The sequence below is a fragment of the Dama dama genome, chromosome 19, assembly GCF_033118175.1.
Source record: "Dama dama isolate Ldn47 chromosome 19, ASM3311817v1, whole genome shotgun sequence".
Taxonomy (NCBI): domain Eukaryota; kingdom Metazoa; phylum Chordata; class Mammalia; order Artiodactyla; family Cervidae; genus Dama; species Dama dama.
The window spans coordinates 66650179-66676698 of record NC_083699.1 but is presented as its reverse complement, the minus strand read 5'-3'; the positions used below and the strand labels follow the sequence as shown (position 1 = coordinate 66676698).

The 26520-nt window shown below is 39.3% G+C and overlaps 1 protein-coding gene across 1 annotated transcript in view; it reads right to left on the bottom strand.

The window, feature by feature from the left end:
* Positions 1-279: 279 nt before the first annotated feature.
* COL6A5 (collagen type VI alpha 5 chain) overlaps positions 280-26520 on the bottom strand; it is a 153254-nt gene continuing 127013 nt past the window's right edge. Inside the window, exons 38-41 of the mRNA XM_061167296.1 lie at positions 18943-19632; positions 17515-17611; positions 16528-16769; positions 280-1089 (exon numbers count right to left, since the gene is read on the bottom strand). Coding sequence (XP_061023279.1) covers positions 1070-1089; positions 16528-16769; positions 17515-17611; positions 18943-19632 — 1049 coding nt within the window. The 3' untranslated portion in view covers positions 280-1069. The remainder of the gene's footprint in view (positions 1090-16527; positions 16770-17514; positions 17612-18942; positions 19633-26520) is intronic.

Genomic DNA, 26520 nt, shown 5'->3' with positions numbered 1-26520 from the left:
GTTTGCTATAGAACTTCCCAGAGAGCAGTAAAGACTACTGTGAAAATTTTCAACAACCTAGAATTAGTTGATTGGATTATTTAAAAATTATTTGAACACAAGAGTATTGTTAAGGAGAATTATAGAGAGAAAGTATAAAAATGCCTTTAGTATTACCCCCTTAACATAGTCACTTTAAAAATATGCAAAATATACTCACTGACTTGGTAATTATCCTGTACTGGTGGTCTAATGGGTCTGCGTTGGACTACAGTGAAGTAAAAATGAACAGAACAAGTGTCCACATCAAACTTGCCTTTATTTTAGAACTTGTCTCTTGCTAACATTGTAATTCCCAAGAACAGTTCTGTCACATAGAGTGCGCGTGATTTTCCATGTTTTGTTTTGTTTGCTGCAAAAATCAAGTACACATAGAGTAAAGCATGCTAAAAGATGAAACAGGATCACAGCACAAAATAGCAGTTTATAAAATTAGCCTTATCTCATTTTTTTCTTTCTTACAAATTCCATTGTTTTGTAAATGTCCTGGAAAAGGCAAACATTGTCTATGATGATAGCAGCTGGACAGATGGGGTTTTACAGGTCAATCAGTGTTAAATGCAGCTCTAGAGACATACCAGAAATGAAGACATGGGCATGGATTTTTATTTCTCAAAAATAGAAAACATTCTTAGGAAATTCTAATCCTAAATCCTTTTTACTCCTTTCCAATTTAGGATATAGATGTGATAAAAAATTATGACAAAAATATCCTGTAGGCAGGTGCATCATTACAACTGACGCCTCATACAGGGCTGTCAAAGAAAGGATTAAGTTAACTCTTCAAGGTCAGTTGTCCCAAGATTCTCAGGAGAAATGAAATCATTCCTAGTTTCTTGAGTCTGTTCATTGATGTCTTCACTCAGAGAAGTCTTTCCTTCAGATTTGGAACAGAACAAATTTAGTATGTTATTAGTCATGAAAAATTCCTGCCACTTACGACTCCACTTCTAATAGATGATTTATACTTCCCAGTTAGAACCATATGGAATTTCTCATGCCAGTGGAGCTAAGTTCTTTTCTGCTATGATCATCTTGTGTCCTCACCATCTGCAAAACAAAAATATGTGTTGCTCTTAATGTCACTGAATTTATTTAAAATATTCCCTTTAGAGCCTATTCCTTTTATGCCACATAAGAAAAAAAGAGACATAGTTTTGCCATTTTCTTTCTTTTTTTTTTTTTTTTAGTTTTGCCATTTTCAATAGTCATAATAAAAGAGTGGTGTGATCATAGATATAAAAGAACAACATGTACATGGAAGTATAGATATACTTCTTCCTGGGAAAATACCAGTACACTGATGATCTGAAATTTGATGCTTAGCATATTTACTGACTGGTAAAAGAAAAGTGCATAGATAGACGGATTCTGCCCAGAATCCCTCTAATCTTTTTTTAGCATTAAGTTCTAATTTTTTGGCATTAATTTCTCCTCCTATCCCTCTTCCCCACTCTTCCCTGATCACCTCCGTGTGAGCTTTGGCTCCAGCATCAGCACATACTAGTCTTTGGAGAGCTTGTGTTCAGCTACTGGAGTGGCTTTAACCTCACGCAGCCATAGTACTTGGGAGTTCAAGGCAACCCTTGACCAATCAACGGTCTATAAAGGAGTAAGAAAGCCTCTAATCAAGACAACTCTGAAGCACAATTCACAGGAATAGCTTGGAAACCTGTAAGATGTTGATGAAAGAAATGAAGATGATACAAATAGGTTGAAAGATTTATTGTGCTTATAGATCAGAGGAATTAATATTGTCAAAATGATTATATTACATAAGGCAATCTACAGATTCAATTCAATCTATATCAAAATATCAGTGGCACTTTTCATAGAACTAGAACAAATTAACTCTAAAAATTGTATGGAAACCCAAAAGACACTGCATAAATAGCCAAATCAGTCTTGAGAAAAATAGAACAAAGCCATAGGTATTATGCTCCCTGATTCCAAACCATACTATGAAAAATACAGTCATCAGAATAGTATGGTACTAGTGGAAAATAAACATATAGATCAATGGAACAGGATTGAGAGCCCAGTGATAAACCTGTGCTTATATGGTCAGTTGAACTACAATGAAGGCGTCAAGTATACACAACGGAGAAAAGGCAGCCTCTTCAAGATATTATGTTGGGAAAACTGTCCAGCTACATAAAAAGAATCAAATTGGACTGCTTTCTCACACCATAAAAATAAACTCAAATGGATTAAAAACTTAACTCTAAGATCTAAAATCATGCAACTCCTAGAAGAAAACACAGGCAGCATGCTTTCCTGAAGGATTGACTCTTTAGCAAGAAAAACAAAAGCAAAAATAAACAAATAAAAGTTCGTAAAACTTTTGCAGTTAAGGAAAGTATCAATAAAACAAAAAGGCACCCTACTGAATGGGAGAAGATATTTGCAAAGAGTATGTCCAATAAGGGATTAATATGCAAAATTATACAAAGAATATTTATATGTATACACACACATATATAAATGTGTATTGTGTATATATAAATATATAATGAAATATATATATATATATATATAATGCATATGTCTATATAATGAAATACTACTCAGCCATAAAAATGAAATCTTGCCATTTGTGACAACATGGATAGATCTAGAGAGTTTTATGCTAAGTAAAATGAGTCAGACAGAGAAAGATGAATACCACATGATCTTGCTTATATGTGGAATCTAAAATTCAAAATAAGCAAACAAAACAAAATAAAAATAGACTTATAGATACAGAGAACAAATGGGTGGAAGCTAGAAAGGATTCAGGGGATTAAGAGGTACAAACTTCCAGTTACATAATAAATAAGCACATTGGTATGTACTTTCTTTAATAAAATAATATTTCTTATGATTTACACAGTTTTTCTGTTTCACATAGTTTTTCTTCAGAATTTTGAAGCTGCAACTTAGCTCATTCACTTTTAAGGACATATCCCCACGTAGTCTAATTGGCAGAACTAGGCTTTACTGTAAAACCAACCCACTAGTCCTTACTGTAAAACAATTTCCACCTTAAAAAGAGTCTGATTTATTCTTCCATTTAAAATAAGCACATTGCTAAGGACCTCTGTTATGACATCCTGAGATTTCATTCTGAAATACTTGAATGAGTAAGGCTCTTGCTATGATTTTTTTGGTTTGGTGAAACCACGCTTGCTCCCCTTCGACATGTCTCTTGTAATGCTCTCTGGTTTGTTCTCAGAATTTTCACTCTGGAAAGCTGTATCCTTTGACAAGGGAAATGGAACAGGCCGGATTACTAAATGAGATTTACCATAACTCCAATCATGCTCACTCTGTCACCTATCTGGATTCAGAATATCCAAACATAAGTTCCAATACCCAAGCTCTAGCAACACACGTCCTCTGTAACAGAAACATGTGCAGGATGGGAAAGATCTGAATTCTTACCTGGTGTAAAGAAGGCCTACAGATCCAGCATTTAAAGGGCACTTTGTTTGACAACATGTCCCTCAGCCTGTGCTTCCCCCGGAAGACTTTACACCTGGGAAAACTGTCATCCAAAGGCTTAGAATGCCTGAGAAATATGCCATTCTTTGTGTGGGTGACATGGGAGCACTTGTAAAAGGGGATACAGGAAAGGAGGTCTCCATGATTCTTCATACATAACCAGTCTCAGGGAGATAGAGTCCTTTAGTACTATTTCTTAGAAATCCATGCATTTGAAAGTCCTTGTATGTCCCCCAGTGTCCCGAAGTATAAAAAGCAGTAGCCTTGCCCAAGTGCCTCCTTAATATAAAAAAGAAAGTTGAGGACCAGGGCAATCAGGTGACTTTTCATGGTCTCGAACCTAGTTACCGACAGACACAAAACTAGCATCTGGATCTCCTTATTCTCAGTTTAGCCTTCTTTCCACTATGACTGCCATCATCATCATCATCTTACATAATACCTAATGTTTATTGAACTTTTACTCTTTGCAAACTGCTGTTTGAAGCACTATACATTCATTTACTGCACACATTAACCTATGATATAGGCTACTTTTACCCCAGGTGGAGAACAGAAGCTCAGAGAGGCAAAATGATGTGCCCAGGATCAAATGACCAGTCATGGCAGAAATAAGATTCAAATTCGTGTCTGACCTCTGGATTCATTCTTTCAACTACTGTTGAAAGAATGTTCTATACTGTTCTATAAAACATGAGCCCATTGAAAAATAAATGGAAAAAAAAGAAAACAAACATGAGCCCATTGAGATGCTCCCTGATAGAAAATTCTGTGGTCAAAGGGGCATGACTATTAGCCCTTCTCTCAGAATTGCAAAGAAAATGAGCTCATTAAAGTCAATGAGAAATTATGCAAAATAAAAAAACAAAAACCTACTTATTAATATTTTACAGAAACATGATTTCTCCCAAATACTAGTAATATCTAGTGACAGGACCCCCATTAAGAAGACTAATTTAGGCTCAAGGACTATACATTAGGTCAGTGGTTGGCAAACTCTAGCCCGCATCAAGGTCTTCTGGAAGGCCCTGACCCAAGCTTCTGACTTAGTAGGTCTTTGGTAGAATCCAAGAATCTGCATTTCTGATGAATTCCTAGGTGATGCTGACATTCTTGGTCCAGAGACCACACTTTGAGAGATGCTGCACTTAATGATGGAAAAATAAAGGCTAAGAAAGAGTCCCTGGGTTGGCATAATGGAAAAATGAATAGTTACACTTTTCAAAACATACATCAAAACCTTGCAAATGTACATTATGATGAGCAAATAGAAAGCATGTACATTAAGTAGGTGGATAAAGTGAAAACATCAGAAAAAATGGGCAGGTAAAAAGAAAAGCCCCCTCTCTTTGGGAAAACACAAGTGAGCAAAGCAGTGTAAATGCTGACTGCTCTTCACAATGGATTTTTATTTTTAATTGTCCAACGTATTACCAGGCAGGTAATTCACAGGACAAGCCTAGTTGATTATGTACCAGGCACAGTAAGTAGTCTGAGCTTCAAAGGTATCATTTCCAACCTTTCAGCAACCCAGAGGTAGGTTTAATGATCTCCTTTTCAAGCTTGAGGGTGTACTCTTGTTTTAGAAACATAATTACAGAGTGTTAATCACTGTGACAAAGCAGTAGGTGCTGTGGATGTTCTTTGGGAAGACACTTCAGATGTCTGCATCTTCCACGTCCTTATCTATAAAAAGATATAGTACAACTCAAAGATTTCTAAAGCTTTTCTGATTTTCAAATTCTAATTTCCCATAAGCCTAAGAAGAAAGCCAAAATGAGATTTTCTGAAGAGACTCAGATGCACTTCAAGGAGCGGGGCTGACCAAGTCACCAAATCAATCAGTCAGCTAGACTTCTCCAAGAGAAATGATTAAAGACATCATCCACTTCTATAGTGATAGTGTTAGTCGCTCAGTCCTGTCCGACTCCTTGCGACCCCATGGACTGTGGCCCGTCAGGCTCCTCTGTCTATGGGATTCTCTAGGCAAGAATACTGGAGTGGGTGCCATGCCCTTCTCCAGGGGATCTTCCCCACCCAGGGATCAAACCACCATCTCCTGCAGCTGCTGCATTGCAAGGTGGATTCTTTACCAGTGAGCCACTGAGGCAGCCCAAGCGAGGGAAAGATCCCCCTAAATCTGTGTTTCCCAAATGCGTTTATGCATTATAATCAGCTTGATATTTGCTGACTGTTCAATTGCCAAGACCACACTCACATCAATTAAATCACATTCTCTGGTATTTCAAGGTATGGCTGAAAATGCCAAGGTTAGTAGAATCAGGATTGCAATCAAGCAAGCATTATCAGTAACTTTCTCATTTATTGTCGTTTTGCATAATTTCTCCCCTTCAGAAGTTTTCTCCATTTTTCTATTTTATTATACATCACACATGCAGAAATGGAGGGCTTCCCTGGTGCCTCAGATGGTAAAGACTCTGCCTGTAATTCCTGTGCTTACATTGTTAATTATATTCCCTACTGTTGTGTTTAATCCCTCAGTCATCTCCAACTCTTTATGACCCCATGGACTGTAGTCCGCCAGGCTAGTCTGTCCATGGGATTTTCCAGGCAAGAATACTAGAGTGGGTTAGCATTCCCTTCTCCAGGGGGTCTTCCCAACCCAGGGATTGAACCTGGGTCTCCGACACCGGAAGGTGAGTTCTTTACTGCTGAGCCACTGGGGAAGCCCATGTCCCCTGCTACGTCTCCCCAGATTCACATGTTGAAGGCCTAACCCCCACGTAACCGTACTGGATGCAGGGCCTTGAAGAAGGTGAAAGTGAAAGTCAAGTTGCTCAGTCGTGTCCGACTCTTTGCGACCCCATGGATGGTAGCCTACCAGGCTCCTCTGTCCATTGGATTTTCCAGGCAAGAGTACTGGAGTGGGTTGCCATTTGAAGGAGGTAATTCATGTTAAATGAAGTCATCAGGCTGTGGGCCTAATGTGATAGATGTGGTGCAATTACAAGAGGAAGAGATACTAGGACTGTCCACTGTGTCAGCTCCCGGGGAGATGGTAGCCGTCTGCACACCAGGAAAGAGCTCTGACGGGAAGCAGATTGGCTGGTCCCCTCGTCTCGGTCTTCCCAGCCTCCAGAGCTGGGAGAAAATAGATTACGGCTGTTCAAACCATCCAGTCTATGGCACACGGCACGGCAGCCTGAGTTGACGAAGACGTCCGCTCTTACACCCATCCTCTCTGTCCTGATTTACCAGATTCCTCCTTCCAAGGTTGCGAGAGCATGCCAAAACAGGAGGTGCCTGGTCAGGGTCAAGCCCACGTAACCTCTCTGAGCTTCAGTTTCTCCATCTGCGTAGGAAGGTTATTAATCCCTGTCTCCTACTTTTGGAGGGGAATCCACATGAGATCATATTACTGAGACTGCCTTATAAATGGAGAGCTCTGTGCAGGGGTGAGCTGCGTCAGTACCTGACACTTCCCCTTCCTCAACCAGCCTCCCTTCCCGCCCCTCCTTGATTCCTCACTCCTGTCCCTTCTTCTGTCTCAACTGACTGGTTTGTCCTCCCCTCCATCCACTCCCCAGTCACTTGAGCTCATTCAGGTTTTTTCCTATTACAGTTGTCCTTTTAGAATAGATATGCTGGCAACAAATTCTCTTAGTTTTCCTTTATCTGGAAACGTCTTTAATGTGTCTTCACTCTGGGCAGCTATCTTTGTTGAATACCAAGTTCTGTGTTCACAGTCCCTTCCTTCAAGCACTTTAAAGAAAAAATGGTGTTCCACCGCTATCTAGCCTCCATGGCTTCTGATGAAAAATCTACAGTCATTGCAATAACTATTCCTTTCTTTTGTGAAAGTGGAGTCACTGACTCGTGTCTGACTCTTTGTGACCCCGTGGACTGTATGTAGCCCACCAGGCTCCTCCGTCCATGGGATTTTCCAGGCAAGAATACTGGAATGGGTTGCTGTTTCCTTCTCCAGGGGATCTTCCCAACCCAGGGATCGAACCTGGGTCTCCCACGTTGCAGATAGGCGCTTTACCCTCTGAGTCACTAGGGAAGCTCCTGCTTCAAGATTGTTTATTTCTCCTTTGTTTTCAGCAGTTTGATTTTGATATGTCTGAGTGGGGTTTTCTCTGAACTCTTAAAATCTGTAACATTGTCTCTTTTACCAATTTGGGAAGTTTTGGCCATTATTTTCTCAATTTTTTTTTTTCCCCTGAATGGATCCCTTTCTACTTTCCTTCTAGAATACCAATGAAACAAGTTAGACTCTTTTATATTGTTCAAGTTTCCAGACTCTGTTCATTTTTGAATATCTTCTTTGGTCCCTTTCTCTTTCTCTTCACCTTCTGGGACCCCTATAATGTGAATGTTGGAGCATTTAATGTTGTCCCAGAGGTCTCTTAGGCTGTCTTCATTTCTTTTCACTCTTATTTTATATTCTCTTTTTCACCATGAATTTCCACCATTCTGTCTTCCAGATCACTTTTCTGTTCTTCTGCCTCAGTTATTCTGCTATCGATCCCTTCTAGTGTGTTGTTCATCTCTGTTTGTTTGTGCTTTGGTTCTTCTAGGTCTTTGGTAAACATTTCTTGCATCTTCTCCATCCTTTTTCTGAGATCCTGGGTCATCTTCACTATGATTATTCTGACTTCTTTTTCTGGGAGGTTGCATACCTCCACTTCATTTAGTTGTTTTTCTGGGGATTTACCTTGTTCCTTCATCTGGGACATAATCCTATTTCTTTATCTTGGTAAGCTTTCTGTGATTGTGATTGTGCTATTAGTTCTGGAGGCTGCTGGGACTGGAATTCTTCTTTCTGCTGTCTGCCCTCTGGTGGATGAGGATAAGAAGCTCTGCAAGCTTCCTGATGGGAGGGGCTGGCTGTGGGGAAAACTGTGTCTTGCTCTCTGGGCAGGGTCAGTGCTCAGTAAAACTAATCCAATTGTCTGCTGATGGGTGGGGCTGCGCTCCCTCCCTGTTACTTATTTGGCCTGAGTCTACAGGCCAGACCGAGACCTGGCGTCTACAGGCTCTACAGTAGGGCTACTGGTGACCTTCAAGAGGACTTAGGCCAAGATGCATCTCCCAGGACTGTTGCTGCCAGTGCCCTGTGCCTACGGCAGGCTAATCTACCAACCCACGCCCCTGCAGGAGAGCCTCAAGCACGCCTGTGGGGTCACTGCTCCTTCCCTTGGGTCCTGGTGCATACATAGGGTTTTATTTTTTGTGCCCTTCAAGAGTGGAGTCTCTGTTTCTCCCAGTCCCGTGGAGGTCCTGTAATCAAATCACCCTGGACTTCAAAGTCAGATTCCCTGGGGATTTCCAGTCCCTCTGTCAGATCCCCAGGCTGGGGAGACTGATGTGGGACCTAGGACCTTCACAGCAGTGCAAGAACTTCCTTGGTGTTATTGTTCTCCAGTTTGTAGGTCGCCAATCCAGTGGGTATAGGATTTGATTTTATCATGATTGCGCTCCTCCTACCATCTTGCTGTGGTTGGCTGGGGAGACTGATGTGGGACCTAGGACCTTCACAGCAGTGCAAGAACTTCCTTGGTGTTATTGTTCTCCAGTTTGTAGGTCGCCAATCCAGTGGGTATAGGATTTGATTTTATCATGATTGCGCTCCTCCTACCATCTTGCTGTGGTTTCTGCTTTGTCCTTGGATGTGGGATGTCTTTTTTTGGTGGGCCCAATGTCTTTCTGTTGATGGTTGTTCAACAACTAGTTGTGATTGTGGTGTTCTGGCAGGAGATAATGAGTGCATGTCCTTCTATTCTGGCTATGCTGTCCACCTTTGTTCGTTTTTTTAAAAATCTCCTTTCTCTCTTCAGATCATGTAATGAATCTACCCTGAAATTCACTGACTCTTTCCCCTGTCTTCACTCTACTACTGAGCTCATCCAGAGAATTTTTAAAATTTTAGAGATTGTAACTTTTTCTTTTAAAACTTCTTTTTGGTGCTTTTTTTTGTAATCTCTGTTTATCTATCCTGTTCAGATTTCTTATGTTTATCTCATAGAGCACATAAACAATTTGAACAGAACACCAGATATTCTCAGCAGAGAAATAGAGATTGCAAAAGAAGGCAGCCCACTCCAGTATTCTTGCCTGGAGAATCCCCATGAACAGAGAAGCCTAATGGCTTACGGTCCTTAGGGTCGCCAAGAATCAGACATGACTAAAGCGACTTAGCACTCACATCTCATGGAGCACAGTTATAATAGCTGCCTTAATGCCTTTGTCTGATAATTGCCTTTATCTGAGTCAACTGGAAAGTTGGCATCTGTTGTCTTTTCATTTGAATACCGTTCACAGCTACTTGTTCTCTGTTATGTTAAATAATTTTGGATTGTATACAAAAAGTTGGGTTTTTTTTTAGGTTTGAAGTATCTTGGTGTTTTTAAAATACATTTATTAAATCATAGTTGATTTACAATGCTGTGTTAACTTTAGGTTACAGCACAATGATTCAGTTATACATACAAACATATATACACATATATGTGTATATTTTCTTTTTCAGATTCTATAATAACCTTACAGGTTATTATGAAATATTGAGTATGCTTCCCAGGTGGTGCTAGTGATAAAGAACCTATGTATCAGTGCAGGAGACCTAAGAGACATGGGTTCGATCCCTGGGTTGAAAAGATACCCTCGAGAACAGTATGACATCCCACTCCAGTACTCTTGCCTGGAGAAGCCCATGAACAGAGGCAGCTAGCAGGCTACGGTCTATAGAGTCACAAAGCGTCAGACACAACTGAAGGAGAAGCGCACACATGCGTGTATAAACATTAGGTATAGTTCCTGGTGCGAGACAGTAGGTCCTTGGTGATCTATTTTATATACAGTAGTGTGTGTATGTTAACCTCAAACTCCTAACTTATTCCTCCCCACTCTCCTTTTGATAACCTTAAATTTGTTTTCTATGTCTGTAGATCTATTTTTGTTTTGTAAGTAGGTTCATTTGCATTTTTTCCTACATATAAGTGATATCATAGGGTATTTGTCTGTCTCTGTTTGGATTACTTCACTTAGTATAATACTCTCTAGGTTCATCCATGTTGATACAAATGACATTATTTCATTCTTTTTTTACGGCTGACTGAATTTCCATTATGGGCTTCCTAGGTGGCTCTAGTGTCAATGAAGTCACCTGCCAATGCAGGAGACAGTAAGAGATACAGGTTTGATCCCTGGGTCAGGAAGATCTCCTGGAGGAGGGCATGGCAACCCACTCCAGTACTCTTGCCTGGAGAATCCCATGGACAGAGGAGCTTGGCAGGCTAGAGTCTATAAGGGTCACACAGAGTCAGACACAATTGAAGTGACTTAGCATGTATGCAATATTCCTATATTTACACTATAACTTCTTTGGATATTATATTTTATAGATTCTGAGTCTACCATAATTCTCTGTAGAATTTTAATTTTTTAAGTAGGCAAGACAATCAATATACTAGGTTCAGAATGTCAGTGTCTCACTTTCTATGGGCAGTGGTTTCAATCACAGTTTAGCATTCAAAACCTTTGCTATCCTGTTTTGGTTCTTTCCAATCCACGTACAGCTTAGGGGAGATTCTGGGACTTATGGAGTTCCCATGATTAAAATTAGAGAACCCCTTCCTCTGGCTCTCTTTTCTGAGGATTCCCCCACATGCTGACCAACAGGTCCTGTCTTCTCAGTTACCACACTCCAAAAGATAAGACTTCTCATTAATTTCAGCTGTTTAGCCTTATATTCAGCTCTAAACTGGAGTCCACCTTTAGAGCAAAACCACGAGAGAAAGGAAGAAAAAAAATGGGTTTTTCTTCCATAATCTTGGACACACAGAATTTCTTAGTTTTCCTGGCCAGAAATACGAGGTTTCTATCAAGTTTCAGCCACCTGCTGCATGGCCATCGTGCAGACCCAGCTCTGCACGATGGCCAAAGAGAAAAGAGAATAGAAAATGGGAAACTCATTCCCTTTCATAATGTCTGCTTCTGCTTACTGCTCAGAGTTCTTAAGGAGTTACTTTTTGTGTTTTGTCCAGAGTTTTCAGCTGCAATTAGTGGGAAAGAGAGATGGTAAGGGTTCACTGCATCCTGAGACCAAAGTAGGTTTAGTCTTTCTCAACCAGATCAGATATTTCATCATGTTTATATTTAGTTTTCCTTTTCTTACATCTTATCTTCTCTCTCCTGTCTATACTTTTCTCTATCCTCACCTCTTGTTTTCCATAATTTTACTCATTTTATTATATTCCATATATTATATAAAATTAAACTCGTATCTAATATATATAATATATATGAAAATAACATATGTACATGTATATAAAGTATACATGCATTATATATATATACAGTATTCTACTATATGTACAATGTATACATACATTATAGATAGTACATACTTTATTGTGAAGGGGCATGAGTTTCCTATTTTCTTTTTTTTCTATAGTATATGAACTATATATAGTATATATTAATATATAGAATGTATGTATACAGTATATATAGTAAAATAATCTATATATAAAACATATGTATTTACTATTTACTATATACATATACACATGATGTATATATATATATACACACACATATATATACATGTGTATATATATAATATATATATGTATACATATGATGTGTATATATGTGTGTATGTGTATATGTATATACACATGATGTATATATATATACATATACATGTACATATATATGTATATACATGTATACATGTGTATATGTATATACATATATATACACATATATACACATATATATATATTACTATAGCTCTATACAGTCAGAAAAATATAGACCGGGAGCTGGCTGTGGCTCAGATCATGAACTCCTTATTGCAAAATTCAGACTTAAATTGAAGAAAGTAGGAAAAACCACTAGACCATTCAAGTATGACTTAAATCTCTTATGATTATACAGTGCAAGTGAAAAATAGATTCAAGGGATTAGATCTGATAGATAGAGTGCCTGAAGAACTAAAGTAGACAGAGGTTTGTGACATTGTACAGGAGGCAGTGATCAAGACCATCCCCAAGAAAAAGAAATGAAAAAAGGCAAAATGGCTGTCTGAGGAGGTTTTACAAATAGCTGAGAAAAGAAAAGAAGCTAAAGGCAAAGGGGAAAAGGAAAGATATACCAACTTGAATGCAGAGTTCTAAAGAATAGCAAGGAGAGATAAGTAAGCCTTCCTCAGTGATCAATGAAAAGAAATAGAGAAAAACAATAGAATGGGAAAGACTAGAGATCTCTTCAAGAAAATTAGAGATATCAATGGAACATTTCATGAAAAATGGGCACAAAAAAGGATAAAAATGGCATGGATCTAACAGAAGCAGAAGATATTAAGAAGACATGGCAAGAATACACAGAACAACTGTACAAAAAAAGATCTTCATGACCCAGATAACCACAATGGTGTGATCATTCACCAAGAGCCAGACATCCTGAAATGTGAAGTCAAGTGGGCCTTAGAAAGCATCACTATGAACAAAACTAGTGGAGGTGATGGAATTCCAGTTGAGCTATTTCAAATCCTAAAAGATGATGCAGTGAAAGTGCTGCACTCAATATGCCAGCAAATTTGGAAAACTCACCAGTGGCCACGGGATTGGAAAAGATCAGGTTTCATACCAATCCCAAAGAAAGGCAATGGCAACAAATGTTCAAACTACCACACAATTGTGCTCATTTCACACACTAGCAAAGTAATACTCAAAATTCTTCAAGCCAGGTTTCAACATTACGAGAAATGAACTTCCAGATGTTCAAGTTGAATTTAGAAAAGGCATAGGAACCAGAGATCAAATTGCCAACATTTTTTGGATCATCAAAAAAACAAGAGAGTTCCAGAAAAACATCTACTTCTGCTTTATTGACTAACTGTGTGGATCACAACAAAATGTAGACAATTCTTAAATAGATGGGAATACCAGACCACCTTACTTGCCTCATGAGAAATCTGTACGCAGGTCAGGAAGCAACAGTTAGAACCAGACATGGAACAATGACCTGGTTCCAAATTGGGAAAGGAGTACATCACGGCTGTACACTGTCACCCTGCTTATGCAACTTATATGCAGAGTACATCATGTGAAATGCCGGGCTGGATGAAGCACAGGCTAGAATCAAGATTGCCAGGAGTAATATCAATAACCTCAGATATGCAGATGACACCACCCTTATGGCAGAAAGTGAAGAAGAACAAAAGAGCCTCTTGATGAAAGTGAAAGAGGAGAGTGAAAAAGCTGGCTTAAAGTTCAGCATTCAGAAAACTAAGATCACGGCATCCTGTCCCATCACTTCATGGCAAATAGATGGGGAAACAATGGAAACAGTGACAGACTTTATTTTTCTGGGCTCAAAACTCACTGCAGATGGTGACTGCAGCCATGGAATTAAAAGATGCTTGCACTTTGGAAGAAAAGCTATGACCAAACTAGACAGCATATTAAAAAGCAGAGACCTTTGCCGACAAAGGCCCGTCTAATCAAAGCTATGGTTTTCCCAGTGGTCATGTGTGGATGTTAGAGTTGGACCTTAAAGAAGGCTGAGCACCAAAAAATTGATGCTTTTAAACTGTGATGTTGGAGAAGACTCCTGAGAGTCCCTTGGACTGCAAGGAGATCCAACCAGTCCCATCCTAAAGGAAATCAGTCCTGAATATTCATTGGAAGGACTGATGGTGAAGCTGAAACTCCAATACTTTGGCCAGCTGATGTGAAGAACTGACTCATTGGAAAAGACCATGATGCTGGGAAAGATTGAAGTTGGAAGGAGAAGGGGACAATAGAGGATGAGATGGTTGGATGGCATCACCGTCTCCATGGACTTGAGTTTGAACAAGCTCCAGGAGTTGGTGATGGACAGGGAAGCCTGGTGTGCTGTAGTCCATGGGGTCGCAAAGAGTTGGACACGACTGAGCAAATGAACTGAGATGAACATTATATAATGTATGTGTACATTGTATATATATTGTGGCTCAACTGGTAAAGAATCTGCCGGCAATACAGGAGACCTGGGTTTGATCCCTGGGTTGGGAAGATACCCTGGAGAAGGGAAAGGCTACGCACTCCAGTATTCTGGCCTGGCGAATTCTACGGACTGTATAATCCATGGAGTCACAGAGTTGGACACAACTGAGTAACTTTCACATAGTTCACCTATATACATATATACAATGTAAATGTTATGCCTTATATATACTATACATATATTAGATATGGTATAAGTGTAGATATAATATGTGTGAGCATGCTCAGCCATGTCTGACTCTTTGTGACCCCATGGACTGTAGCTTTTCAGGCTCCTCTATCCATGGAATTTTTCAGGCAAGATTACTGGAGTAGATTGCCATTTCCTACTCCAGGGGATCTTCCCAACCCAGGAATTGAACCCACAACTCTTGAGCCTCCTGAATTGGCAGGCAGATTCTTTACCGCTAGCGCCACCTGGGAAGCCTCATAGTATAGTATATACTACATGTACTGTAGTGTTAAGTCATCTCAGTCATGTCTGACTCTTTGTGACCCCATGGACTGTAGCCTGCTAGGCTTCTCTGTCCATGTGACTTTCCAGGCTAAGATACCAGGGTGGGTTGCCATTTTCTTCTCCAAGGGATCTTCCCTGTCCAGGGATTGAACCCTCATCTCTGATGTCTCCTGCATTGGCAGGCAGGTTCTTTACAACTAGCACCACCTGGGAATCCCATATATACTATATATAATGTATATATACATTGTACATATAATACTATATATGTAAAATGCAAGTATACTTCATATACATTTACTTATATGTAGATTAGTATATGCATTCATTATATAGTATATACTATATAACATGATATACATTGTACATATGTATATATATATATGAAGTATATACACTTGTATACATATGTATATAGTGTTTGGGGCTTTCCAGTGGCTCAGGTCGTAAAGAATCTGCCTGCAATGTGGGAGACCTGGTTTGATCCCTGGATTACAAAGATCCCCTGGAGGAGGGCTTGCAACCCACTCCAGTATTCTTGCCTGGAGAATCCCCATGGACAGAGGAGCCTGGCGGGCTTCAGTCCATGGAGCCACAAAGATTTGGACACAACTGAATGACTAAGCACAGCACAGCACATATAGTATATTACATACATAATGTACACATACACAGTGCTTTATTATATAACTGTACAAATGTTTATCAAATCACTGTTGGGCATCTCTGCTACCACTTTGAGGCCATTACAAATAATTCTGCTATGAACATTCTAGTACCTGACCTTTGGTAAATATATATTTTTCTGTTGGGTATAGATATTGCAGTAAAATTGGTGGCTCACAGGATATGCCTATTTTCACCTTTAGTAGATATTCAGGAATATTTATTTTAAAATAATCTCTCTCATGATTTGGTACACAGCAGAGATTGTGAACAGTTGCTCTAAAATCAGCTATGGCTGCCTCTTCTCCCTCTCTATTTTCTCTTTGCTGTAGGCTCATAGCCACATCCCCATGCACCTTAAGAAGCACATAGAGATCTCAGAACCGTAGCAACCTTGTCCTGTCTGGTCTCTGCTACATTGGGGCTCAGCCAGAAGCCTTCTTTGAAGCCAGGAAAGCGCTGGTCACCAAGGGATAAAGCAGACCCCCAGCCTTCACATTCTGGAGGCCTGTCGTTCAGTCCCTCTCCTCTCCCATCTCCCCAAGAATGCAGAGCTTCTCCTGCTTCCCCAGGACCTGTGGTCCTCCCTCCCGTCCCTCTCATGTTTCTATGCCTTGACTCACCCCAGGCATTTTTGTCTAGTTCTGGTTTTATCAACACCCATGGCCCCCTTTTTTCGCCCTTCTAGAGTTTTATCTCCTTTGTCCCGTTGTTTTGGGGACCCCATGTAGCCTAGATGATAAACCCGTCTGTTATGCCATCTCTACTCATCCCGATGAGCTCTAATTGCTCATCTTTTACCAGGGAAAATCCAGACAAACAAGGGTATTTCAGGCTTGTCAACTCTTCGGCACTCAAGGTTACCTTTTTCATCTTGTCTGTCATTTGCTGGAGATGTAATTTCTTCTGAATGTGCCTCTTTCTTGTCTTTCATCATCAGTTCCCCAGATGAAAAGAGCATGTATAACCTCTGGATCAAATCAGTGGTGATATCAGAACTGTTCCTATGACTGTTCCCTAATTCAAAGAAATGCTGCTGCTGGGAATTGGGTTCACCCGAAAGCTCACTGCTCTCCATCTCAATTTCATATACCTCAGGAAGAAGGCTAAGGTAACAGAGAAAAGTGATGAAACACAGGTTAACCAAGTCCTTTTCAGGATTCAATGTAGTTACAGGCAGCTAATGTAACAGGAATCAATTTTATGCATGTTATTGGAATAGTCCAAATGGAGTTTGTGTAAGAAATTTGACTGGAGGGGCAACTTTTTAATATTCCAAAAGGAAATTAAACATTTGTGCCCATGGCTTAGGGCTCCAAACCATATTATTTTCACTACTGAATTTTTACTGAATACTTAGGATTGGACTTTGCAAAATCAAACTTAAAAAAGAATTCTTTCCGCCGACCCCATATGGGTACTGTTTCAAAATGGTATGTTTTTGTTGCTGCTTTATGAGTTTTTCATCTTTTTTCTTATTCTCTAAAACTATTATATCTAACCTTTGATATATAAATTTTCTGTTTTGACAGTACCCAGTATTTGAATGATATTATATAGTTACTAATAAGGTGTTAATAGCCCTTTTCTTCCATAAAAACAACAGAAATAGAAATATGGTTCTTTCTAACATGCATCACATTCTATGTGCTATTAACACCAGATCTGTGATGTTGTCACAAATCAGGAACATTTAAAACACACACATGTGCACACACACATGTGCACACACACACATATACCCCACAACCAAACTTGCATCCTGAAAACTAAAATGCCATTTATTTCAAACTATTTTCTTAAGGACTTTTTCTAGTGGTAATATTACCCAAACTGAATTTGTCAACTCACAATACAGTGTTTTCTCTGCCATTATTCTCTGGACTGAGAGAGGTGATGTTAACACATTTGGGTTTCATGTCTGCAGGGGGGTATTTGTTGATGGCACCTAGAGAGAGAGTGGACAGTTAGTCTAAATTTTACCCTTCCACATTCTATCACCCAAAGTCAGTTCATTTTCTCCTGTAGTTGGGGGTGTTTCCAAGAGCAAATGAATTTTATAAGAGACTCAGCAAAGTATGCATCTTCTGACTTTGCAATACCTCATCGGCAAAGTCAGCGAGATGTAGCAGTTGATTCAGTCAAAAATTCTTATGCTCTCTGTGTTACAGGCTTGTGGTATGATTCAAGGATAACTCTTAACCCTGCCTATCATCTGTTTCTCTCCTTCTGAAAGGAGGACTTTCTGGAAGACAGCATTTACTATTGAAATTATCTGCCTTACTTATCTTGAGCTTAGAAGAAGGCATCTTTTTTTTTTTTTTTTTTCCAAATGACAAGCTTGCCACTAAATATAAATATAAATCTACAAGGGTGCCAAGATTTCTGAGGGTTCTGTGAGCCATGGGCTTTATGAATGCCAGAAAAATCTGTATCCCTGTGATTTCCCACTGAACTTGTAGGAGTTACATACAAATGTTCAGTGTGGTCTCTCCTGCACTCCTAATTCCCGGCACTAGCCAGGACTAGCTTGATGCTACAGCCCTTGGCTTTCCTACTATAACCATGCCTGGAATTATGGCATGTGGACAGAGACTGGGAGGCCTCTCTCAAATGCCTACTATGCAAAGATACCCTCAAACTCCTTGCCTGGCTGTGCCCGAGCCAGCTGTCTGAGACAGAGGCTCTACAAGAGATTCATGCCCATGGCTCTTAATAATTCAAGCCAGAACCAAAGTTGGCTTACAGTGACAAGGTAAAACAGAATTCCTTGGAGTAGGTGGAGGGCGGTGGGAGTGGAGTATTACTTATTAGAGTGATGTCACTGTAATACTTTCATTAAGGCTTTAATAATTAAAGTACAGCTTAATGGACAAGAGCAGAACTTTGGGGTCAGAAGGCATAGGACTGAGTCTAGAATTTTCTAACTATTAATTGTGAGCATTTGAGCAACTGATTTAATGTCTCTGAACCTCAGTTTTCTCACTTGTAAAGCGGGGATATTACTACTCTTCTTTGAGGGCCATCCTGAGGATTAAATGATCCACTCCTTAAAAAAATTTGACACATAATAAGCCCTCACAGGTTAGGGTTTAAAAGATACTTATTAGTTTCTCAAGGTCACTAGGACCTGGGGTTTTCTCTGTGGTTTTCTCACTGCCTCCTGCTCACACCTAAGACTCCACCACTATTGATGAAAATGAGAATCATGTTACTGGTGGATTGTACACAGAGATATCTATTGCAAAAGCAACAGAAAAGAAAACTTTAATGACTTACGTCTGATTGAATGAACAAATGGCTTGACAAATTTGATGATATAGTTCAAATCTGGCTTGTGGGTTCGGCCAAGCTGGACTAAGTGATGATCCAGTGGGTGGCTGGCTAATTCTTCTAATTCCTTGTCATTGTGTCGAGGACCAAAAGAAAACACAAATATGGAGTAGCCCTGACACTTGGCTCTCAGAGATACATTTCTTAAGACTTCCCTGTCTAAAGGGTTGGTCTCACCAGCAGATATAACAAAGATAACTTTGTTTTTCCTCAGCTTGGGAGTTACTGCAAAGACATTGTCAAGTGTCCACTGAAGGGCATGACCTGTAAAAACATCTCCATTGAGCTGCTGAAGGGAGTCTTGGAGATGATGTTTCATTTGGTGTATACTGTTATAAGTGACCAAATCAAATTCTAGGTAGACAGGGCATTCTTCTGTGTTGGGCATATAGCCTGGAGGAGAGTAGGTCACTACTGCTACTCTGTCTCCCAAGGTGGAGGTCAGTGGATCTGGGGCCAGATGAAAATAATCAAGCACGGAGCTTATAAAAGCTTTCACTTCCTTAAACTCATCACTTCCTATTCTTTTGGAAGCATCTACAAGAAAAGTCACATCCATATAATATTCTTGAAGAGAGGCATCTCTACTTTCATAAGTAAGACCTGGTTCTTCTTTTCTGCCAAGGTTTTCATGTCCTGCAACAGAATAACTCAAGTCACTGTTTTTAGTAGGAGGATAAACTTGGAATTCCTAGCCCAGGATGGCCGTACTTAGTATGGGGTGTTAATCACACATCATCCCCATAGCCATGGCAGATGGTACTAGTCAATATCAGTACTTGTTCTCAGATACATTCTCTAAGTTCATCTCTACACAACGTATGGAGAGCCACTATCATTCAACAGATATTGTAACATGTGAAGAAACTTACCCCATCTCTGATCTTTGTCAAAGGATTGACTGATCCTCCTGATATTCTCACATCAGCAAGGTAAGAAACAATACAGCTAGTTTTACTACTTCAGTTGTAACTAAAACTACTTTTTAGTTGCAAAATTTGGAGTACATATTGCATGAGATTTCATTATATATAATGACCCCGAGAGAAAAGTAAACATGTCAAAATCACATTTATTGATGACATCTTTATATACATGTTTAAAATATGTACCATAGTATGACACAATGAGAGTAAGTATAAATGCTGACTTCAGAATCGAAATTCTGTGTAAGACACGACATACTCTAAGACCTTGGTGGTCAAAGTGCCAATCCACAGTTTACTGGCCCGTGACAAGATAAGAAGCTTGCACCATGATGTAAGTAGGTCCACTACATCACTAAGCACACATATTATTTCATTGATTTCATTATTATTATCGTAGCAAGACTTTCTCAATGAAGGAAATAGTGCCTCAATTTACACGTTATGGCCAATTTCTTATCTTGTTGGAGGCCAGCACTTCAAGTAGCTCTGGGGGGTCATGAAATCATGTCCAAAATCATGGGGACAATGGCTGGTTGGTGAGGCCACAACAAGAAATGCCAGCTCAGAAATACAGGAAGGACATGATCAGTGTTCTTTTTTTCTTTTTTTTTCTATGAAAGAGAAGTGTTTGTGAACCTAATCAGGCAAGATGTAGATCCCTAACTGGCAAAAATGTATTACTGTCCAACTGTGCTTGGCCCATTATTAAGGCTTTGCATCTATTATTTAGCTTGATCCTCAATACAACCTCACAAATGAGTTGATTAACCTTTATGAATGCCACAGAAGTTTAATATTGAAATAGAATGCAGAGAAACAATATCACGAGTGATGTTATTAACAGGGCAAATATTATCAGATGACTTTCACATGCTCAATGATTTCTGCTTTTCTGGGGCCAACTCCACATTACCTATTTTATCTATTATAGGATTTTTTCTGATAGATAAAATTTGTATGTGTTTAAAATGTACAATGTTCATCAAAAAGTCTACACAAAATAAATGATGGACAGGGTGTGAAGAAAAAAGAACCCTCCTAATTGTTGGTGGGAATGTAAATTGGTATAGCCATTATGGAGAACAGTATGGAAATTACTCAAAAAACTAAAAATAGAGTTATCATTTGATCCAGTAACCCTACTCTGGAACATATATCTGAAATAAACTATAATTTGAAAGGATACATGCACCCTACTATTCATAGCAACAGTATTTACAATAACCAAGACTTGGAAGCAACCTAAGTGTCCGTTGACAGGTGAATGGATAAAGAAGATGTGGTACATATACACAGTAGAATATTACTTAGCCATAAAAAAAAGAATGAAATAATGCCCTTTGCAGCTACATGGACGGATCTATACTACTTCATTTAGAGGTTATCACACTAAATGAAGTGAACCCTACATAGAAAGATAAACATCCTATGATACTGCTTATATGTGGAATCTGAAAAATGATACATACGAATTTATTTGCAAACAGAAATAGATCACAGATACAGAAAAGGAAAATGGTTACCAAAGGGACAATGTGGGAGGATAAATTAAGAGTTTGGGATTCATATATACACACTACTATGTATAATATAGATAAGCAACAATGGCCTATTGTATAGCATATGTAACTATACTCAATAGTTTGTAATAATCTATCTGGAAAAGAATTTTTAAAAGAATATATACATATATACACACACATGGATATATGTATTATAACTGAATCACTTTGCTGTACATCTGAAACCAACACAGCATTGTGAATCAACTATATTTCAATAAAAAGTTTAAAAATTTAATGGAAAAAAAATACTAATAAAGTACACAATGTTTTGATATAAGTATACATGTATAACGATTGCCACAATTAATCTAATATTGTTGGATTTCATTTGCCAAAGTTTTGTTCAGAATTTTTGCATCCATGTTTACAAGGAATGTTGGTCTGTAGTTTCCTTTTCATGTAATGTCTTTGTGTGGTTTTAGCTTCAAAGAATGAGTTCAGAAGCATTCCTTCCTCTTTAATATTCTGTAAGAGTTTGTGCAGAATTGATACTAGTTCTTCCTTAAATGTTTTGTTGAATTCATCAGTGAAGTCATCTTGACCTTGAGTTTTCCTTATGGAAAGGACTTTGAATTTGAACTACAAATTCAATTTTGTTAATCAAGGTTTAGGAATAAGTATTTAGGTTACTTTCCCTGAGTGAGCTTTGGTAATTAGTGCACTGCAAGTAATTTGCCTATTTCACCTAAAATGTCTAATTGATAGGCAAAAACTACAGTCCATGGGGTCACAAAAGAGTCGGACATGATTGAGTGGCTGAGCACACACAGGAGCGTGCGTGCTAAGTCGCTTCAGTTGGGTTCAACTCTTTGCGACCCTATGGACTGTAGCTGGCCAGGCTCCTCTGTCCATGGGGTTCACCAGGCAAGAATTCTGGAGTGGGTAGCCATGCCCTCCACCAGGGAGTCTTCTTGACCCAGGGATCGAACCTGTGTCTCCTATTTGTATAGGCTGGCAGGTTCTTTACCAGTAGCGCCATTTGGGAAATCCGAGTACACACACACATAAGCAAAAACCGCTGACGTGTTCCCTGACTATCCTTTTAATATCTGTAGAATATGTCTCTTCTCTCATTCCTGATGTTGGTAATTTGCATTTTCATATTCACCAGTGAGTTTGACTGTAGGTTTACCTATTTAATTGTTCTTGTAGAAAAAAAAAAAAAAACACTTTGATTTTATTTCCTTTTTTCTTTTTTTTTAAATAAATAGTGAGCTTTTATTATCCTCAGCACCAGAGGGAAGTCAAGCCTGAGCTCTCCGGGGGTAAGTAGCTCCACCCTGGAGGTGGAGCCTTCAGCAGCACCTGGAGGAGCTACTCATAGACTCCCTTCATCTGGCCGCCCTGCCCGAGGCGTTTCTGAGGAGTTGGGGCCCACAGAGGTCAGCAGGAGGAGCACAAGGGGGAAGCTCTCCAGCCTGGGGTCAGGCGAGTCCAGAGCGAGAACCTGGCAACACACAACTCGCATCCTCCCTGGAAGGCAGGTGAGAACCCGCCCCCGGGACATCACACGTCCTCCCTCTGGGCGTCTCTCTCTCCTGTTCCTCTGACTCCACCTTCCTCCACGGGTCCTCATCTTTGGCCACAGTGTTTGGTTTTTGAGAAGAGAATGTCGAACAAGCCAGGCACTCGTCATTCTGAGTCCGAACTCTCATTTGACTTGGAAGAGATGTGCTTTCATTTTTTCTTCTTTTTCCTATGCTTTTCTTTCTTCTTATTTTCTCTTTTCTATTTCATTGACTTCTGTTTGAATTTTATTACTCCTTATTTCTCCTTACCTTAGGTTATACTTGTTCCTCTTTTTCTGGTTTCTCAAAATGAAAATTGAGGTCACTGATTCGAAATCTTTCTTCTTTACCAGTATAGGCATTTAATGCTATGCGAGATCTCCAAAGTACTGCCTTTAGTGGAATCTCACAAATTCTGGTATATGGTGATTTCTATTTTCATTACTTTCAAAATACTTGCTAATTTCCCCTTTGATTTCTTCTTTGACCATGGGTTATTTAGAAGGGCTTTACTTGGTTTCCAAATACTTCAGGATTTTTTAAAGATTTTCCTGTTACTGATTTCAATTTAATTCTGCTTTGGTCAGAGAATATACTTGGAATGACTTGAATCCTTTAAAGTTTTGAGAATGTTTTTTTGATACACAATGGGGTCTATCTTGGTAAATGTTTCATACGTACTTGAAAACAATGTGTGTTTCTGGAATTTTTTACAATTAAGTTTTATTGGAATATAGTTGCTTTATAATGTTGTGCTAGCTTCTGCTGCATAGCAAAGTGAATCAGTTATATGTATACATATGTATCTCCTCTTTTTCAGATTTCCTTTCCATTTAGGTCACCACAGAGCAGTGAGTAAAGCAACTATACTTCAACAAAAATTACTTTTTAAAAAATTCCAGAAAATTTTTATCCTGAAAAAAAGAAAAGGATTGGCATTTGCTATTATTGTGTGCAGTGTTCTATTAATATAAATTAGGTCAAATTAATTGGTAGTGTTCTTCAAGCCTATGATATTCCTGCTGATTTTCCATCTATGTTTTGGCCACTTATGAGAGAGGGTATTGAAACCCACCGAGGGTCTTCTCATTTTTTTAAATCATTTTTGTCTTTGAGCTTTATTTTGAATAATTTATATTGCTACATATTTAAGGTCACTAGTTTTCTCTTCTATCAAATCTAATTTCCTATTAATCCCATCCAGTGTATTGTTCATCCTAGACACTGTAGCTTTCATCTTTACAAATGCATTTAAATTTTTTTTTACATTTTCTATGTTTCTACTTAACTTTTTAACATATAGAATTTAGTTATAATAACTTTTAATATATTTGCTAATTTTTAACATCTTTGTTAGTTCTGATTTGGTTTTGAGTGATTGTGCTTTTGATCATATGTTCTTTCTGCTTTTTATGCCAGACATTATGAAATTTGCTTTTTTGGATATGGGATTCTTTTACATTCCTATAAATGTTCATATACTTTGTTTGGGGAAGCAGTTAAGCTACTTGGAAATAGTTTGATCCTTTTGGGCATTGGTATTATGATTTGTTAAGTATGTCCAGAGTGGTACTTAATTTAAGGCTAATTATTCCCCACTACTGAAATAAGACCTTTCTGAATTTTCTCCCTAGTGCTTTATAAATTATGAGTTTTTCCTCCCTCTCTAATGGTAAAAGGCACTATCCTTAATGCTGTGAGCAATGGAAATTATCCTCTAATCCTTTCTAGATGGATGTTCCCCAGTTGGGTCATTTCCTCACATCTCTTGTGCCACCAGCACTCTGATGAATGACAAAGAGGCACCCTATGCAGGGCTCTGTGTTCCTCTGCACAGCTCATGCCTCTCTGGTATTCTGTCCTGTGAACTCTCATTCCGTGGTCTCCCCAGACTCTCAGCTTTGTCTACTCATCTGAAGGAGTGCACTGGGCTCCACCTGAATCCCCTTTCCTGCACCATGGCCTGGACACTCTCGGCAGTAAACTGGAGCGATTGTAGGGTCCATCTCATTTGTTTCTCATCTTGCAGGGATCACTGTCTTTTACTCCTAATGTCCAATGTCCTGACAACTGTTGTTTCATTTCGTATATATATATGAAATGAACTAATAAACATATATATTTCTTTTGGTTATTTCAATTGGTAGGTAAATCCAGTCCCTGTTACTTCACCTTGGGCATTCTAACAGATGAGAACTGATCATCTTGTTTGAGAAGTTTCTATGAAAACTGTCATCGATGTCAGTTCAGTTCAGTCTCACAGTCATGTCCGACTCTTTGCGGCCCCCTGGATTGCAGCACGCCAGGCCTCCCTGTCCATCACCAACTCCTGGAGATTGCTCAAACTCATGTCCATCGAGTCGGTGATGCCATCCAACCATCTCATCCTCTGTCATCTCCTTCTCCTCCTGCCTTCAATCTTTCCCAGCATCAGGGTCTTTTCCAGTGAGTCAATTCTTCGCATCAGGTGGCCAAAGTATTGGAGTTTCAGCTTCAGCATCAGTTCTTCCAATGAATATTCAGGATTGATTTCCTTTAGGATGGACTGGTTGGATCTCTCTGCTGTCCAAGAGATTCTCAAGAGTTTCCTCCAACACCACAGTTCAAAAGCATCAGTGCTCAGGTTTCTTTATAGTCCAACTCTCACATTTATACATGACTACTAGAAAAACCATAGCTTTGACTAGACAGACCTTTGTTGGCAAAGTAATATCTCTGCTTTTTAATATGCTGTCTAGGTTGGTCATAGCTTTTCTTCCAAAGAGCAAGTGTCTTTTAATTTCATGGCTACAGTCATCATCTGCAGTGAGTTTGGAGCCCCCCAAAATAAAGTTTCTCACTGTTTCCATTGTTTCTCCATCTATTTGCCATGAATTGATGGGACTGGATGCCATGATCTTAGTTTTTTGAATGTTGAATTTTAAACCAATTTTTTCACTCTCCTCTTTCACCTTCATCAAGAGGCCCCTCAGTTCCTCTTTGCTTTCTGCCATAAGGGTGGTGTTATCTGCATATCTGAGGTTATTCATAGTTTGGTCTCATGTCAGACAACAGGGAGGGAACACAGCCCCGCCCATCAACAGAAAATGGGATTGAAGTGTTACTGAGCATGGCCCTGCCCATCAGAACAAGACCAGTTTCCCCCACAGTCAGTCTCTCCCATCAGGAAGCTTCCATAAGCCTCTTATCCTCATCTATCACAGGGCAGACAGAATGAAAACCGCAATCACAGGAAACTAATCAAACTGATCACATGGACCACAGCCTTGTCTAACTCAATGAAATTATGAGCCATGCCATGTAGGGCTACCCAAGATGGACAGGTCATGGTGGAGAGTTCTGACAAAACTTGGCCCACTGGAGAAGGCAACGACAAACCACTTCAGTATTCTTGCCTTGAGAACCCCATGAACAGTATGAAAAGGCAAAAAGTTATGACACTGGCAGATGAACTCCCCAGGTCGATAGGTGTCATTGATGTACCAGACTTTTATCAATACATTCATAGTCATAAAACAGGAT